This window comes from Triturus cristatus, chromosome 10 (genome assembly GCF_964204655.1).
Source record: "Triturus cristatus chromosome 10, aTriCri1.1, whole genome shotgun sequence".
Lineage (NCBI taxonomy): Eukaryota > Metazoa > Chordata > Amphibia > Caudata > Salamandridae > Triturus > Triturus cristatus.
This window is the reverse complement of record NC_140593.1, coordinates 1,071,764,787-1,071,780,992: the sequence shown is the minus strand read 5'-3', so window position 1 is coordinate 1,071,780,992 and position 16,206 is coordinate 1,071,764,787. Positions and strand designations below refer to the sequence as shown.

At 44.4% G+C, this 16,206-nt stretch overlaps 1 protein-coding gene across 4 annotated transcripts in view; it reads left to right on the top strand.

Annotated features, from left to right (window-relative positions):
- The window catches only part of CHST12 (carbohydrate sulfotransferase 12), a 155,284-nt gene extending 140,459 nt beyond the window's left edge, over positions 1-14,825 (top strand). For all 4 annotated transcript variants that reach the window (XM_085629218.1, XM_085629221.1, XM_085629219.1 and 1 more), the window contains exon 2: positions 11,742-14,825. In XM_085629218.1, the coding sequence (XP_085485344.1) occupies positions 11,831-13,105 (1,275 nt within the window). In that variant the 5' untranslated portion in view covers positions 11,742-11,830 and the 3' untranslated portion in view covers positions 13,106-14,825. The remainder of the gene's footprint in view (positions 1-11,741) is intronic.
- The last annotated feature ends 1,381 nt before the right edge of the window (positions 14,826-16,206 follow it).

The following is a 16,206-nucleotide window of genomic DNA, read 5'->3' as shown; positions in this document are numbered from 1 at the left end:
AGGTCAGTGTCCAATGCGGTCTGTCTCTGGGGAGGGGGCCCACGGCGTCCGTACACCTTGCCTTGTATACCAGCGTGATCAAGTGGCGACCTGAACCACATGACGAGAGTATGCCTAGAGTCTCCGTGGGCCGTGCCTTCCTAGCTATATATACCAGGTCAGAATGGTGTAGAGAAATCCGCAGGGCCAAGTGTAAATGTACGACATGCTTCCTCAAAGGACACGAAGGTTTCTCCTGGGTACAGGTCCTCAAGGAATTCACATCCGCATCCTTGCCAGGCCTGGAAGGACACATTGTCCATCATCTGTCTGACGTGGTTCAATATCCAGATCTGAAGTTCTAGGAATGAGGACCGCTTCAGCACAGTTTGGACAAAGCGTTGCCGATAGGGTGTTCCGTATATTACTTGAGTAAAGTTGGATTCTCTCTTTTAGAGCATGTAATTGCCACACGTTTAATGTACTACTAGTTTCTTAACAAATTTTGTAGGACCTCCTGTGTGCTTCCTGAGAATGGCTGTTTCTAAAACATAAAGGCCAACATACCCCACAGATTTTGAACATGTAGCAAATTTTCCACAAATTGTGGACACTGGAAACTAACTGAATAGTTCCAGGCAAAGAGGAAGTGGAAACAGAAAGGAAGGAGGAATGAATGAAGACAAAGAGACCGTAATTAGTTTAGAATAGTAATATTATAGGCATCAACTGAGCTACAGGGCAGAGCTCTGGACACCTACAGTCTTTACAGCAAGCTACTTCAACAAGTAGCACATGAGCTACTGGTAGCTCTTCAACTACCTGGAAGGAGCTGTCCTGTTACAGCTGAGCCCGCTAAATTAGAAGCTTATAAGTATAAATCTATACATATACAGCACCTAATCGGTCTGTTCCTTTGTAATATGTTTTAATCCTTATTAAGGCATCATGAGTCCATACGGGAGGAGGAGGGACGCATGTAGTCACACTTTCTTCAAGGCTACTCCCTCGCTTTGGTAGAATACCGTCCACCCTTAGCCTCGAACAGACCGATTAGTTGCTGTATATGTATAGATTTATATTTATTTTTTAATTTATCTGAGAACACTGTGATCTCCACGACTGATGGAGTGGTAACAGGGAGTAACCTCCATAGGTCCTGATGAAAAGCCTTGGGGTGGGGCTTGAAACTAGTTGACCAGAGAAACTCAGGTATATGACCCCGTAAGTTTCTCACTGTCCCCTTATTTTAATCATATCGGCTAGAGGTGCTATTAAATAATGCTTTCCTACTAGCCAGATAGTTTTAACCTTTTTTAAAAAAAAAAAAACACTCCTATATTCCTTTCTCATCTTGATAGGTTCCAGTACTATCAGTGCTCTCACATACCCATTGGTTGTTGCACGCCCATTTCCGCAGCTGGTTTGGGAAGAACCCTATGATGAAGCATGTCACCAAGGGGCAACCCTCATGGGTGAGGGATATATACAAACACACACCTTACCTGTTAGATTTTTGCCATGCTTATATATACTCACATATATATATATATATATATATATATATATATATATATATATATATATTATAAATATATTTACAAGTGTATATATATATATATATATACACACAAGCATTCACCCTTGCCACCCCGAAACTCATACCCACCCTAAAAATACCCTTGCCACCCAAAACCCAAACCCACCCTAACCCTAAAAATACCCTTGCCACCCAAAACCCAAACCCACCCTAACCCTAAAAATACCTTTGCCACCCAAAACCCCATACCCTCCCTAAGCCCAAAAAATTCCCTTGCCACCCAAAAACCCATACCCAACCTAAACGCAAAAAATTCCCTTACTAATTAAAAACCCGAACCCGCTCTAGACCTTAAAATTTCCCTCACCAAAAACCCAAACCCACCATAAAAACACCCTTGCCACTCCAAAACCCATACCCAACCTAAACCCTAAAAATATTGTTGCCACCCCAAAACCCATACTCACCCTAAATATACCCTTTCCACCCAAAAACCCAGACACAACTTAAACCCTAAAAATACCCCTACCACCTAGAAAACCCAAACCCACCCAAAACACAAAATATTCCATTACCACCAAAAAACCCACACCCATCCTAAACCCTACAAATCCCACTACCTCCTAAAAACCCAAACCCACTCTATACCTTAAAATTTCCCTTACCGCCCAAAAACCCAATCCCACTGTAAACCCAAAAAATTCCCTTACCACTCCAAACCCATCCTAAGCCCCAAAAATTCCCTTGCCACCTAAAACCCCATACCCACCCTAAACCCTAAAAATACCCTTGCCACCCAAAAACCCATACGCACCCTAAACCTAAAAATACCCTTGCCACCCAAAAACCCAAACCCACCCTAAACCCTAAAAATACCCTCGCCACTCCAAAACCCATACCCAACCTAAACCCTAAAAATATTGTTGCCACCCCAAAACCCATACCCACCATAAATATACCCTTGCCACCCAAAAACCCATATCCAACCTAAACCCTAAAAATTCCCCTACCACCTAAACCCCAAACCCACCCTAAACCCTAAAAATTCCCTTGCCACCCAAAACTGCAAACTCACCCTAAACTATAAAAATGTCCTTGCCACCTAATGCCCCATACCCTCCAATAAACCCATCTCCACCATAATCCCTACAAAACGAAATTTCCCTAAAAAAAAATATATATATATACACACACACAAACACACACACTTGGTACTTACCTGTACTTATCTTTAAAAGTTTTACCACGCATATGCCTTTACCATTCATGCGTTTACAATGAAATTCGTTGTAATGGCATGTGTGGTAAAGGCATATTCGTTGGCATTCATGGTGGTGTCACGTGCTGTAAAGCATGCGTGTTAAAGGCATGCAGCCAGGTTCCGACTTCATTATAAAGTCTGTTTGCTGTAAATGTGTAGCTCTTCTCTTCCTATTGAATGCAGAGTTTAGCAGAATACCAAACCGAGGCATCATGTCCTGCAACCAAACCGAGGCATCATGTCCTGCAACTAAAAAGTCCTTCTTAATGATGTAGAGCTTGCATCTATTATTTTGTGTTATTCTCCTGAGATCCGAGTCACAGACTCTGAAATTCCACTCTATCTTTTGGAGGCTGAACGGTAAACCACCTGATGCTGCATGGAAGAGCCCAGTGACATCATCACAGTTCCTGCTCCAGGTGTTTTCCCTCCCACACCTCTAGTGGATAAGAGGTGTACCTTATGGACCTCAGTGCCACCAGAGCACCCGTTGCCAGCTCCTCAGTCTGCAAAAGCAGAGCCCTGGCATTGCTAGGCTCATCCAGTGGGAGAATGCCCAAAACTCAGTTTTATTGTTTGGGCCATGTTATCAAAAGCTTCCATGTTTCTCCAGTCATACCTTTGACGGGATCTCCCCACCTCTAAATTTGCTGTATCACGCCAGGGTCTTTCCTTCATTCTCCACCAAGATCTCAACCTCCAAAATATGTTTAAGATTCCCCATTTTCACCTCTGCTTGTTTCACCTTACCCTTCAGCTATTCCAGGCAACTCTTGGAGGAAGACGTTTTATGATCAATGCTTTTGGTAGTAACTTGAATGTCGGTAAGTAGATCCTGGACCAGCGATTGCTCCTGGTCACGATAGCAGGAATGGGAGCTCCTGCATCACCCCCAAGCTTTGTAGGGGAAGAATACCTCTGGAGGTCAAATTAATCCCTTTTCTCCCTGGCTCATTTCTGCTTTTCTTCTGTAGGCAGCATCTACTGCAGACAGTGCCTCCGGGGATAGATCAGGCTGCACTGCTGAATGCACAGCAACCCCAGGTTCGCCTCTCAGGAAGAAAAATGTTGCTTTAATGAGAGAAAGTTCCCCCAGTCTCCTATAGTTATCCCAAATGACTGTCCCTGCCCTGCACCGACATGTGCTGTACCTGCCCTGGGCTCACATCACTACCACTAGGCCTTGCATAGAGAAAACGTCCTCATTCAGAGATGATTCCGCGAGGTCACATATTTTGAAAAGCAGGATTCATGTCTCTGCTCTCTAGTCCATAGCCGGTACAACCAGTACAAAATCTCAAATGCCACGATGTGACGTAACGGTCAGAGCTGCTGACTTTGTAACTGGGAAACCATGTTCTTGCCTCAGCGTCTGGTCAACATCCTGTGATTCTGGGCAAATCACTCTATCTCCCCTTGCCTATCAAAAATTTAATGTATCCTTGTGTAAGTTACTGGTGCTCATGTAAAGAGCTCCAATACCTTCAGGTAGAGTTTGCGCTATATAAAACTGAAGAAAAACAAATACTACAACTCCATCCTTTCAAGATGGCCTCTGGCAGCACCGTGACACCATCTTGAATCCGCACGGCATAGAAAGGGGTTATCACCTGCTTAACTGAAGACTGTGGACAAAGCAAGAGGTCTGCTGACAGCAGACCCGGAGCAATTGGTAACCCGCCTGATCACACATCCGGAATTACCCAGCGAGTGTTTCTCCCGGTACCTAACTTTTTACAAGCTTTGCCCAAATCCTCCTAATACTGCCACTACTACTGCTGTTGCTACTACTACTAATGCTGCTGCTACTACTACCACTACTGCTATTACTGCTGCTGCTACTGCTGCTGTTACTACTACTGCTACTACTACCACTACTGCTGCTGCTACTACTGCTATTACTACCACTACTACTCTTCAGCTCCTACTACTGCTGCTACTACTACTACTACTACTACTACCACTACTGCCATTAGTGCTGCTACTACTGATGCTACTACCACTACTGCTATTAGTGCTGCTACTACTACTACTGCTATCACTACTGGTACTAGTACTACTGCTGCAGCGTGAAAGGCAGGCTGGTACCTCTGAGTGAGGTGTCGCCCTCTGGCGGTGTTCGCTAGTTGCCGGGAGTGGGGAAGGTCATGAAACTGCCATGTTGAAAGCACTGAGTGCAAGCTTTCCACACTGCTCTTCACTGTGTGTTAAAACGGATTAGTAGGGCCGATTGAGTCCTTGTTTTTTTTCCCCTGAGATTTCCAAAAATGCCGTCACTGAGAAGTGAAGATCCTCTCCAGTTTTTGAATAAAAAGGGTAGGTCGTGCTGAGAAATGCGAGCATGGCCCCATTCAGACTATATCTCGGAGGAGCGGTGCAAGAGTGAAACAAGCCTCTCACGCTGCCCACAGCTGTGCCTACATACCTGCCAGGGAAGGTAAAGGGGAGTATGGACCCCACAGCCTCTTTGTTTGTTACTCCAGATTTTCCGGGATTTCTCTTTTCACAAATTTCACACAGCCGTTGCAAACTTTGAAAGGTTAAAAATACTTTTGAGGCTGCATTTATTTTTATTCCAGAAGAACTAGATTTTAACCACACTCCTGACGGGAGCGGATCTCTCAATTAATCGCTAAAAGCCACCTACATAAAAAAAGCGACTTGTTTTTAGGTCGGAAGGGGGTTGTCAACAAAATGTGCAGATGTGCAAAATTGATAACCAAGGGAAGCTTCTTGTTAGGGGATGACATCTTGATCTATAAAACCAACGCTTATATCAGGAGTGTTTCTAAACGACCATAATTGGCATTTGTTCAGGTTTTAAGGTGGACGTACAATATTTAGAGGTCTGTTCATCTCTGTGTATTAGATGTTACTTTAGCTTGAAACAAATCTCCTTCAGTGGAAAGAGGTGACCGCTATCAGAGCTCTCACGCCTAGGTTGGTGCTCTACAAATACCATACATTCATAATACAGAAGTAACCCTGATTGCTACATAAATTGAATTTATTTTTTGCGTCATGACTTATCCGTTTCCAGGATTACGCAAAACACTAATGTTTTAAATTCAATCTTCCAACCAGTTTATATGTAAGTGGTAATGTCCACTTGGCACCTAAGCTGGAAAATATGTGAATGATGAAACTTCTAATTTATGCTGTAAAAGAAATAAATTTTATGTAAACTGGTTTGGAAAGGAGGGAGAATTGGTGAAGGAAAATGCCTTCAAAGGTTTGCTTTTGATGTGTAGGTTTTTAATCTATTGCTGTTGGTACAGTAGTTTCCTTGTGACAGAACTGTTTGGAAGAATTGTGCAGTGTACTCGCAGCCCAGTGCAAGCTTTTCACTCTAAATCTTTACTTTAAAGCAGTGATGTTACTTCTGGGAAGAGAAGAGGATAAGATAAAGTTTGTTTCTTTTTTGACCTTGAGTTGCCTAATAAATCATTCTCGTCTTTTCTAGCCAGTCTCTCCATAGTCTGCGGAGACCTCAGCAAATGTAATAGTATTTTGAAGTTGTGGCAAAATCAGATTGCTTAAAAATGTAGTACAGCTTTTTTTACCTGTTTATCTTTTCTTTGCTCCTAGAATTTATTTTACCCATTTCTTTTAACTTTAAAAAAAATTATGTTTTTACATTTTATTTAATATTTTTTCAATTGTCTGCCAATTGTACAATCAAACTAATGTGTTACCACAGTGTACTGGTGAAATCAATGGGCGGTTACATTTCGGTAAGCAAAATACAAAGGGCACTCCCAGTTCCTTTTAAGGTCTGCCTTGGCAGTGGAGCTGTTTGTTAAGCTATTGTTTCCTAAACTTAAACATGTACATAAAGTGAGCTTTGGCTCTCCGCAAAGAAAATTTCTCTCACTCTTGGCTGTTTGGTGTATCTATCTATCTCCTGTCGAGCCCTTGCATGTCAGTGCTTGAGGGCCTATTTTACATCTCATAGTACTCTGAGTCATCAGATCTTGGGTCAGATACACAACCAAGAAAATTGCGACTCTTCTGCGATTCGCAATTTCCGATGTACAACAGTGTGTTTAACACTGTTTGCAATTCCTGATGGGGTCGCAAATTGCGAGGCTCATTAATATTAATGATCCTCTCGCAATTTGCGACCCCATTGGGAATGACAGGCCCTCCCAGGTATGGCGGCCTGCTGGGCTCAGCAGACCACCATGTCTGGGACTGCTTTTAAATAAAGCAGCTTTTTGTTTTTTTTAAATGCAGCCCGTTTTCCTTAACTCCTTCAGTGCCCATGACGAGATGGTCTCGTCATGGAGCGCGGTTGCGCTGTGCCCATGACGAGACTATCTCGTCATGAACCCCGCCCGCTAATGAAAGGGCCGGCACAGGGCGGGGAAAGGGCGGGGCACTGAAGGGGTTAAAGGAAAACAGGAAGAATTAAAAAAAGGGAAAAAAAAGAAACGTTTTTGTTTAATTTTTTAAGGGCAGGTAGTGGTCCCTGGGACCACTGCCTGCCCTTCAAAAATATTTTTGGGAGACAGTCACAAAGTGGAAGGGGTCCCCTGGGGACCCCTTCCAAATTCCGACTCCATTACCACCCTCTTGAAGAGGCTGGTAATTTGCAAGTCTTTTGTGACCGCAGTTGCGGTTGCAAAACATTTGTGCATGGAATTGAGACTCGCTATTTGGAAGGGAACGCTCCTTCCAAATAGCAAGTCGCAAAACCTATTTAGCAAGTCACAAATAAATTGCGACTCGCTCGATAGGCTTTGTACATGGCCTATGATGTTTATGCATGCGCAAACGGGTTTGCAAACCCGCTGGCGCATGCAAAAACGGGTCGTACATCTGGCCCTAAATTCTTTACCTCCGATGCATTGAATCCAGAAAGTAATCGTTAGCCGTGTTTTTTCACTGCAACAGGCTTTTCTTTTAAAGGTTTAGTTAGGGCTCAAAATGCAAGTCCACACCGATTGACTGTGCCAATAGTTGGTCTTAGGCTATTCACGCGCCGGGGTACTTCGTTTGATCACTTGGACTCCGCCAGATCGTGACCGAACCAACACACTCAGCAGGACACACCCTCGACCCCCTCTTCACAACAGGAAACTCCATCACCTTCAGCCACACCACCGAACTCCCATGGACTGACCATTGATGCGTCCACTTCACCTTGAGAACACTCCCCATCCACAGACACCAGCACCTGCTCCTATGAAGAAACTGGACGAGAATCACTGACGACCAGCTAACCTCATCACTCAGCAACTCCACCACAACCATCGCGGAAAACGACGACGCCAACACCGCAGCCCCAACCATGCACAAATGGATCTCAGACAGCGCCAACACCATAGCCACCCTTAAGAGAAACAACACCCACGCCAAGAAAGCTAGATGGTTCACCACCGAACTTCGAGAGTCCAGACGCACTTGCCTCGAAAAGGCCTGGTTGGACACCAAATCCACAGGAGCCCACAACAACTTCAGAGCCGCCACCAACGCCCACCACCAACTCATCAGAAAAACAAGGAAAAAAGCGATTGAAGACAGAATCTCCACTCATGCACACAACAGTAAAGAACTCTTCAACATCATCAAGGAGTTCGCCCAACCCACCAGCGAGTCCACCGACATCCCTCCCTCACAAGAACTCTGCGACAAACTCAGCACCTTTTTCCACCACAAAATCAAGAGCATCTATGACCACTTCAATGAAGACAACCAACACACTGACCCCTCACCAATCACCCCGACACCCTGAAGCCAGTGATCGACAACTGGACAGCCCTCACCACCGAAGACACACTGAAGACAATGAAGTCAATCCACTCCGGGGCCCCCACAGACCCCTGCCCCCACCACATTTTCAACAGAGCCGTTGACACCATAGCACCCATGCTCTGCCACACCATCAACCACTCCCTGGCAACCGCCTCATTCCCTGATGACTGGAAACACGCTGAGATCAACTCCCTCCTAAAGAAACCCTCGGCGGACCCCACCGACCTCAAAAACTACAGACGCATCTCCCTGCTCCCGTTCCCAGTGAAAGTCATCGAGAAAGCCATCAACAGCCAACTCGCCACATTCATCGAAGAGCACAATATCCTCGACTCCTCCCAATCTGGCTTCAGAAAAAACCACAGTACGGAAACCGCTCTCCTCGCCGCAACAGACGGCATCCGTATCTTACTGGACAAAGGAGAAACGTCAGCCCTCATCCTCCTCGACCTCTCAGCGGCGTTCGACACAGTCTCTCACCGCACCCTAATACGCAGACTCCACGACGCAGGAATCCAAGACAAGGCCCTCGACTGGATCCGCTCCTTCCACTCCGGCAGAACGCAGCGGGTCAGACTCCTCCCTTTCCTCTCGGACCCTACACCTACCACCTGCGGAGTCCCCCAGGGGTCCTCCCTCAGCCCTACACTCTTCAACGTCTACATGGCTCCACTCGCCCCCATCGTCAGAACCTATGGGCTCAACATTGTGTCATACGCAGACGACACCCAACTCATCCTCTCCCTATCCAACGAACCCAACACCGCCAAACACAACTTTCGAGAAGGCATGGAAGCCGTCGCCAAATGGATGAAAAACAGCTGCCTACAACTAAACACCAACAAAACTGAAGTACTCATCATGGGCCCAAACCCAGATGCCTGGGATGACACCTGGTGGCCCCTCGCCCTCTGAAGCCCGCCCACCGCCACGGATCACGCACGCAACCTGGGAATCATCCTGGACTCACAGCTTAAAATGGACCGCCAGATCAACTTCGTCTCGTCCTCCTGCTTCCACACCCTCCGCCTCCTACGTAAGACCTTCAAATGGATCCCCCTCGAACACAGAAAGCCGTCACTCATGCTCTGGTCACCAGTAGACTCGACTACGGCAACGCACTCTATGCCGGAATAAACAAAAACATCACCGAAAGCTACAGAACATCTAAAACGCCTAAAGACCGTCACTCATGCCCTGGTCACCAGCAGGCTCGTCTACGGCAACGCACTCTTTGCCGGAATAAACAAAAACCTCACCCGGAACCTACAGAACATCCAAAACGCCGCCGCAAGACTGGTCCTCAACCTGCCTAGACACTGCCTCATCTCCCAGCACCTGCGCACATTCCACTGGCTTCCCATCGAAGCTAGAGTCACCTTCAAGATGCTAACCCACGCTCACAAGGCTCTCCACTACACCGGACCAGCATACCTGAATAGCCGACTCAAATTCCACGCACCCCAAAGGACCCTACGATCAGCCCAGCTCTCCTACGCCATGGTCCCCCGCACCAGAAAGACCATATCGGGAGGCCGCTCCTTCTCCTTCCGTGCGGCCAGACCCTGGAACGCCCTCACGCTCCACCTCAGACAGATAACATCACTCCCCATATTTGCAAGAAACCTCAAAACCTGGCTCTTCGACAGACCCCCCTCCTTGATGGATTGGAACCTGCGAACCCCCTAACCCCCCCACCCCCCCTCCAGCGCCTTGAGACCCTTACGGGTGAGTAGTCGCGCTTAACAAACACCTAATTTGATTTGATCACTTTATTTGTGATTGATAATTTATCGACCACTGGCTTGGTTGCGTTGTGAATGGTTCAATGAATTTCCTTGAATCGCATACACATGCTTACTACAGTGCACCAAACTACATCTGGTGGAGGAGTGAGCGCAAAGAGAAGGCTAGAAATGGTGCGCTTGCATTGCACCAATGCCAAGGAGAAGCATGCTTGGAATACTGACTGGGCTGTTGGCAAAGGCATGTTTTACCTCATCCTGGAGTCAGGACTTTATTTGTTCATTTTGGTCCTAACTGGGGAACAAGGGAAGTCCTTGGCTGGTTACTTCCTGTCCTGGGATGCAACTGCATGCAATGATAGAATGCTTTGCAATTCCTCTTTAGTATCTATAGAACGCTTAACTAAAGTTTTTTTCTGCAGGAAGTGGTTTGGGTGTGGCAGGTTCCTTCTCTCTATTTATCTTTTACTTATCTCGCCTTTGACATGCCTGCTGAACTGGATAGTTTGCTTTGGGCACCTTTGACCGCTCCCATTCCCACCCAGTAAGCCCTCCCTCGCTGTCTACTTGATGCATACTTCGGACATTCAGTATGTAGGACTTAGCTTTTCAATATTTCGTTTATTCCATTACGTGTCATGAGTGAGACTTTAAAAAAAAAAAAAAGGTTGTGCATGCTACTGTGCAAATTGTGTTTATGTGCAATATCTTTAAAGAAAAATTGTTTAAAAAGCCTGTTCATTATTCTTTTTAAAAAAAATGGTCATTTCATTTGAGGATTCTGCATGCAAATGGATTTGACGGGTTGGAATTTATTCCTGTGCTCTTCTGGCAACAAGTTGGATATTTATTTAAAAAAAAAAAAACACTTGTTTTCATCTTGCATAAATATATTTAAATGAGTGCCACTGCAAACTTTGTCAACTAATTCATTTTTGGTCCAAGTGTCCACCTTCTGGGCGGAATTATTACATTTTCATACAGCCGATCATACTTAATTTGTAGAAATTCGATTCCTTACTAAGTTCATAGATTAAAGCTTAAAATTGTAAACAATGGGCCCGATTCACAGAACTAACTTAAGACAAAATCCTAAACTTACTACCATTTTGGTATTCACAGAAGGCACTTACTCATTTCGGTATTCACAGAAGTTAGGAGTCCTAACTTTAGGACTCCTAAATGCCTTCTGTGAATACCGAATGTTTTAAAGTTAGGATTTTTCTCAGTTTAGGAGTAGTAAAGTTAGGACTCCTAACTTTAGGACTCCTAAATGCCTTCTGTGAATACCGAAAGTCTTAAAGTTAGGATTTTTCTCAGTTTAGGAGTAGTAAAGTTAGGAGTCCTAACTTTGCTACTCAAAAGCAGCAACATATATAGATATATAGTGTGTTGTGCTACATACAAATGCATTTGTCCTTTTCCCAGCCTGATTTTCCTTCATTTTTTTTCTTTCTAGACTCTTGCTAACTTCACAGTCATGGAATATTGGAGTGGCAGTATGAGGCTGACGTGAACAAGGGAGGAGGTGCCCGCACTGAGTGAAGAATGACCAAATCACGGATGTTTCGCCTCTCCCTAGTGCTGGGATCAATTTTTATGATCATTTTTATTATTGTGTTTTGGGACAATGGTGGGACGGCTAACTCTTACTTCCACACTCCATTATCCGGGCCAGTATCCCCAAACAAACCAGAGGAGCAACACACTGAACCTCCAGATGAGGAAACTGCCTACTTGTCAGACGTTGATGAGTTTTTAGACATGTTTCTCAATGCTAGCACGCCACATAATAGTAATCTGAACCAAAAGACTGAGCAACCACCTCCAGTGGGATCGAGCCGCGCAGTTGTGGCCAGTTATGAGGAAAATGTGAGGGGCTATGATTGGACCTCTCATGACACTAAAGTATCATTGGACCAGGAAATATTACAGGAAGCAAGAAAACAAACTTTACGGCAATTCTGTGCCAACTCTAGTTTTACCTTCCCCACAAAGCAGCGCTCCTTTGATGACATCCCAAACAAGGAGTTAGATCACTTGATCGTGGATGACCGTCACGGCATTATTTACTGTTATGTGCCCAAGGTGGCCTGCACCAATTGGAAACGGGTAATGATTGTGCTGAGCGAGAGTCTTTCAGAACGTAAACATGGAGTTCCTTATCGGGATCCCCTTCAGATCCCTCGTGAAGATGTCCACAACTCAAGCACACACTTGACCTTCAACAAGTTCTGGCGCCGATACGGAAAGTTCTCGCGCCACCTGATGAAGATCAAGTTGAAGAAGTACACCAAGTTTCTATTTGTCCGCGACCCTTTTGTGCGCCTCATTTCGGCATTTCGCAGTAAATTTCTTTTGGAGAATGATGAGTTTTACCGTAGCTTTTCTGTGCCTATACTGAAACGCTATTCCAACCACACAAATTTACCCACCTCTGTTAGCGACGCCTTTTCCGCAGGCATGATCCCTTCCTTCCCCCAGTTCATTCAGTATCTCTTAGACTTACAGACTGAGAGTGAGAAGCCCTTTAATGAACACTGGCGCCAAGTCTATCGCCTGTGCCACCCATGCCAGATAGAGTATGACTTTGTTGGCAAATTAGAAACATTGAATGAGGATGCTGCACAGTTGCTTCAGCTCCTTCACGTGGACAGACTACTGCAGTTCCCCCCTAGCTACAGAAATAAGACTGCAAGCAGCTGGGAGGAGGACTGGTTTGCTAAAATCCCACTAGCGTGGAGACAGCAGTTGTACAAGCTTTATGAAGCGGATTTTGTTCTTTTTGGATATCCAAAGCCAGAGCACTTGCTGCAGGACTAAAACACCACAAAATACCAAAAAATAAACACAGCCTACTTTTTTTAAACGCCTTCCTTAACATTTTTAATAATAGGTCAAATGGACCTGCCTGTCTGCTTTTTCATGGATTTTATTATGTAATGAAAGAAGTGAGGCCACATTTGACATTCAATCATTCAGTCGCTTGAGTTTTTTAATGATGGCTCAGATTGACCCACTTTATTGCTTTTTCCGTTGTTTTGATCTCACGCAAGGATTGAGGATACATTTGACAGACAGTGGACCTTCAGAATCATGCAATTCCTTGGAATTTTTCAATGATGGTTCAAATTGACCCACATTATTGCTCTTGTCTTTGTTTTTTATGTCATATAAGAATCCAGGATATTATTCACAAACAATGGATGTTCAGGATCATTTATTTCTCCTATCACGCCTGAAGACTGTTTATTATAATCAGCCGAGTTTACAAAGGGGAGTGATGTTCTTGACACACGTCATTTTCTTTAATATCTTTTTTTATTTTTGTTTTCTCATAAATTAATATATTTAAAATATTTAATACAAAGTTTGCTGTGGGTAACAACACAACTGAGTAAATGTCTAGCTCTGCAAGGCTTGTCTTGGTCATTGATGTGCTTGGGTTCAAGGGATAACGATGCTGAGAGTCAGCCTGATTATAGAAAAGAATGAGGTCTACATTAACGCTGGGTCAGGTAGGGGAATTTATTTTTGCAGAACAAGTGACAGATCAATCCACCTTCAGTTATCAGCGCAGTACTACGTTGGAGGATAAAAACACTGCCGCAGCCAACCACCATCTCCAACCACCATCTCTCTCCCCATTCCATATGACCTGCATCAAATTCTACTCTACGCTTTTGTCATTCTGCGCTCTACCACATTCTGACTGAGATCCCCCACATTCACAACCTGGAATATAACACTTATCTTGTTTTCATAGTGACTGCTTTGACTAGTAACAATTCCTCCCCTCCTTATGCTGCCTTAGCCTTAATTCCTCCGTTCTAGCGCTCATAAATGTGCGTTTTTGATTTTTCCTGGCCCAAAACGTTAGAAGATTGGATTTTAGCACAACAACTGAACCCATTCTTGTTTTTCCTGGACGAAAGAGTTGTGCTTTTACCTCTTATGGCTGTGAAAGGAGGGGTGGGTTCCCATATGGCTGAGTGCAAATGTTAGAGCAGAGATGTTGGAGCCACAGACTAAGAACTGGGAGTGAATATTACCTTCTCAGGATTTAAAACAGATAATCTGTGTTCTTCTTAACAAAAGTAAACGTTGGCGTGGTATAAGGGGAAACCTTTAGAGTTGTCGTAGGTTTGTTACAAGCAATTGATCACATAAGTGTAATAGCACAGCAGGGGTCTGTATGTACATACAGAATGGTGAAAAATCAGCAGCACTCGTTTTAATTGATTATCGTGTATCAGGTTCCAAGAAAAATCAGATTGGGTAAAGATTATTTAGCAAAAACATGTATTGATCATTGATAAGAGCTGCAAGGTTGATTTTCAGCAAAGAATCAGGCGCTAAAGTCATTGAATGATTGTGATAACATGAAGAAGAATGATGCACGATTATAAACATATGAAAATGATGAAATTTGGCAGCAAAACCAGTTTTGTCAAAAAGTACTTGTTCATTGAGCTTCTGTTACCAGCTGAGAATAAAGGTTGCACTCCCACTTATAATAAATTGACACAAGCATAAACGTAAAGTTATTCTACACTCCTTTTTTTTACTAATATTTTGTCCCTTACAACTATACTGCATTTCACAAGTTGCCATGTGGGTCGCTCGCTGGACTCTGATTTGTTTCTGTGTGCACATTTATAGCCACAAAAGTGGTACTTCAGTTGTCCTTGTCCTGATGAAGAACCCTATAGTCAATACTTCCAGTTTACATCTCCAGAGTTTGGGCCGGACTGCTTCCTGACTAATCCATTGTATGGCAAAGGACTGCTTGGCACTGATGTACTTATTGACAAACCATCCGCAGCCAGATTTTCTGTGTGTTTATCACAATGTATTATCGCTCCTAACATCAGCCACATTGTTTGAGCACCACGCTGTCATGTCACTTGGTTATGTCACTCGATTAGTTTAATACCTCATTCTTTGCAGAATGCTGACATCTATGATCACATGTTTTTGTTTTTGGTTCAAACTTGATCCAGGATAAATAAAGTGAATGCATAGTTGCTGTCCAGCAGTTCTTTTTGACGAAAGAAAACACCGATTAATTAACACCCTTTCAGCTCCTGCCAAGACTGCACAGACACAAGATACCCCCATATCTTTCTCCTCAGTTACTGTTGCATATAATATGGAATATTCGCCCTACCTCTTTTAAAAGTGTTTCTTTTTCCCCTTATTGCCATGAAAATGTAAAAAATCGGGTAATTAGTTGAAAGAGTTGAGAGCCGCACCAGTGGCGTAGCTGGAGGGTGGGCGGTCCGCCCTGGGCGGCACGACTTGTTGGGGTGGCGGCCTCCCCCGACTATCACCTGCCGTCTCGGGGCAGCAACAGCAAGTCCCCCCCACCCCCCTTCTTCTCAATGCGTTTGCCGCAGGCTACAAACAGAGAAAAGGCTCGCCAGCACCCCCCCACTTGCTCTTCACTGCAGCCGCCGCAGGGCAGCAAACGCAGAGACAGCCCAGGGCACCCATAGGGCTAGCTACGCAACTGATCCGCACTGAAATATTAAACACAGTCCTTTTCAGAGTGACCCACAAAAGTCACTAAATATATCTGTGGTTAACCCACCGGTTGCTTGGCACAAAAGAAGTCAGGTTTAACTTAGAGGCGACATGTTTAGTTTTTATGCAGGACTCAAACAGTAATAAAGTGCATACACGAGTAAAATCCCAAACCAATTTAGAACAATAGAGTACATTTTAACAACTAAAATGACATCAAAATAGTAAAAATACAATCAGTAGAACAGTAGTTCTGAGTTTTTAATGTTTAAGGAGAAAAAAGCACCTAAAAGTGTGAGGTGCCAGCTGTGGGTATCTGGGTGCTTCGGACCGGGGCAAAGTGACATGTTCAAGTTGACCGTGATGGAACGCTGGCCAGATACAGGACCAAGTTCGTC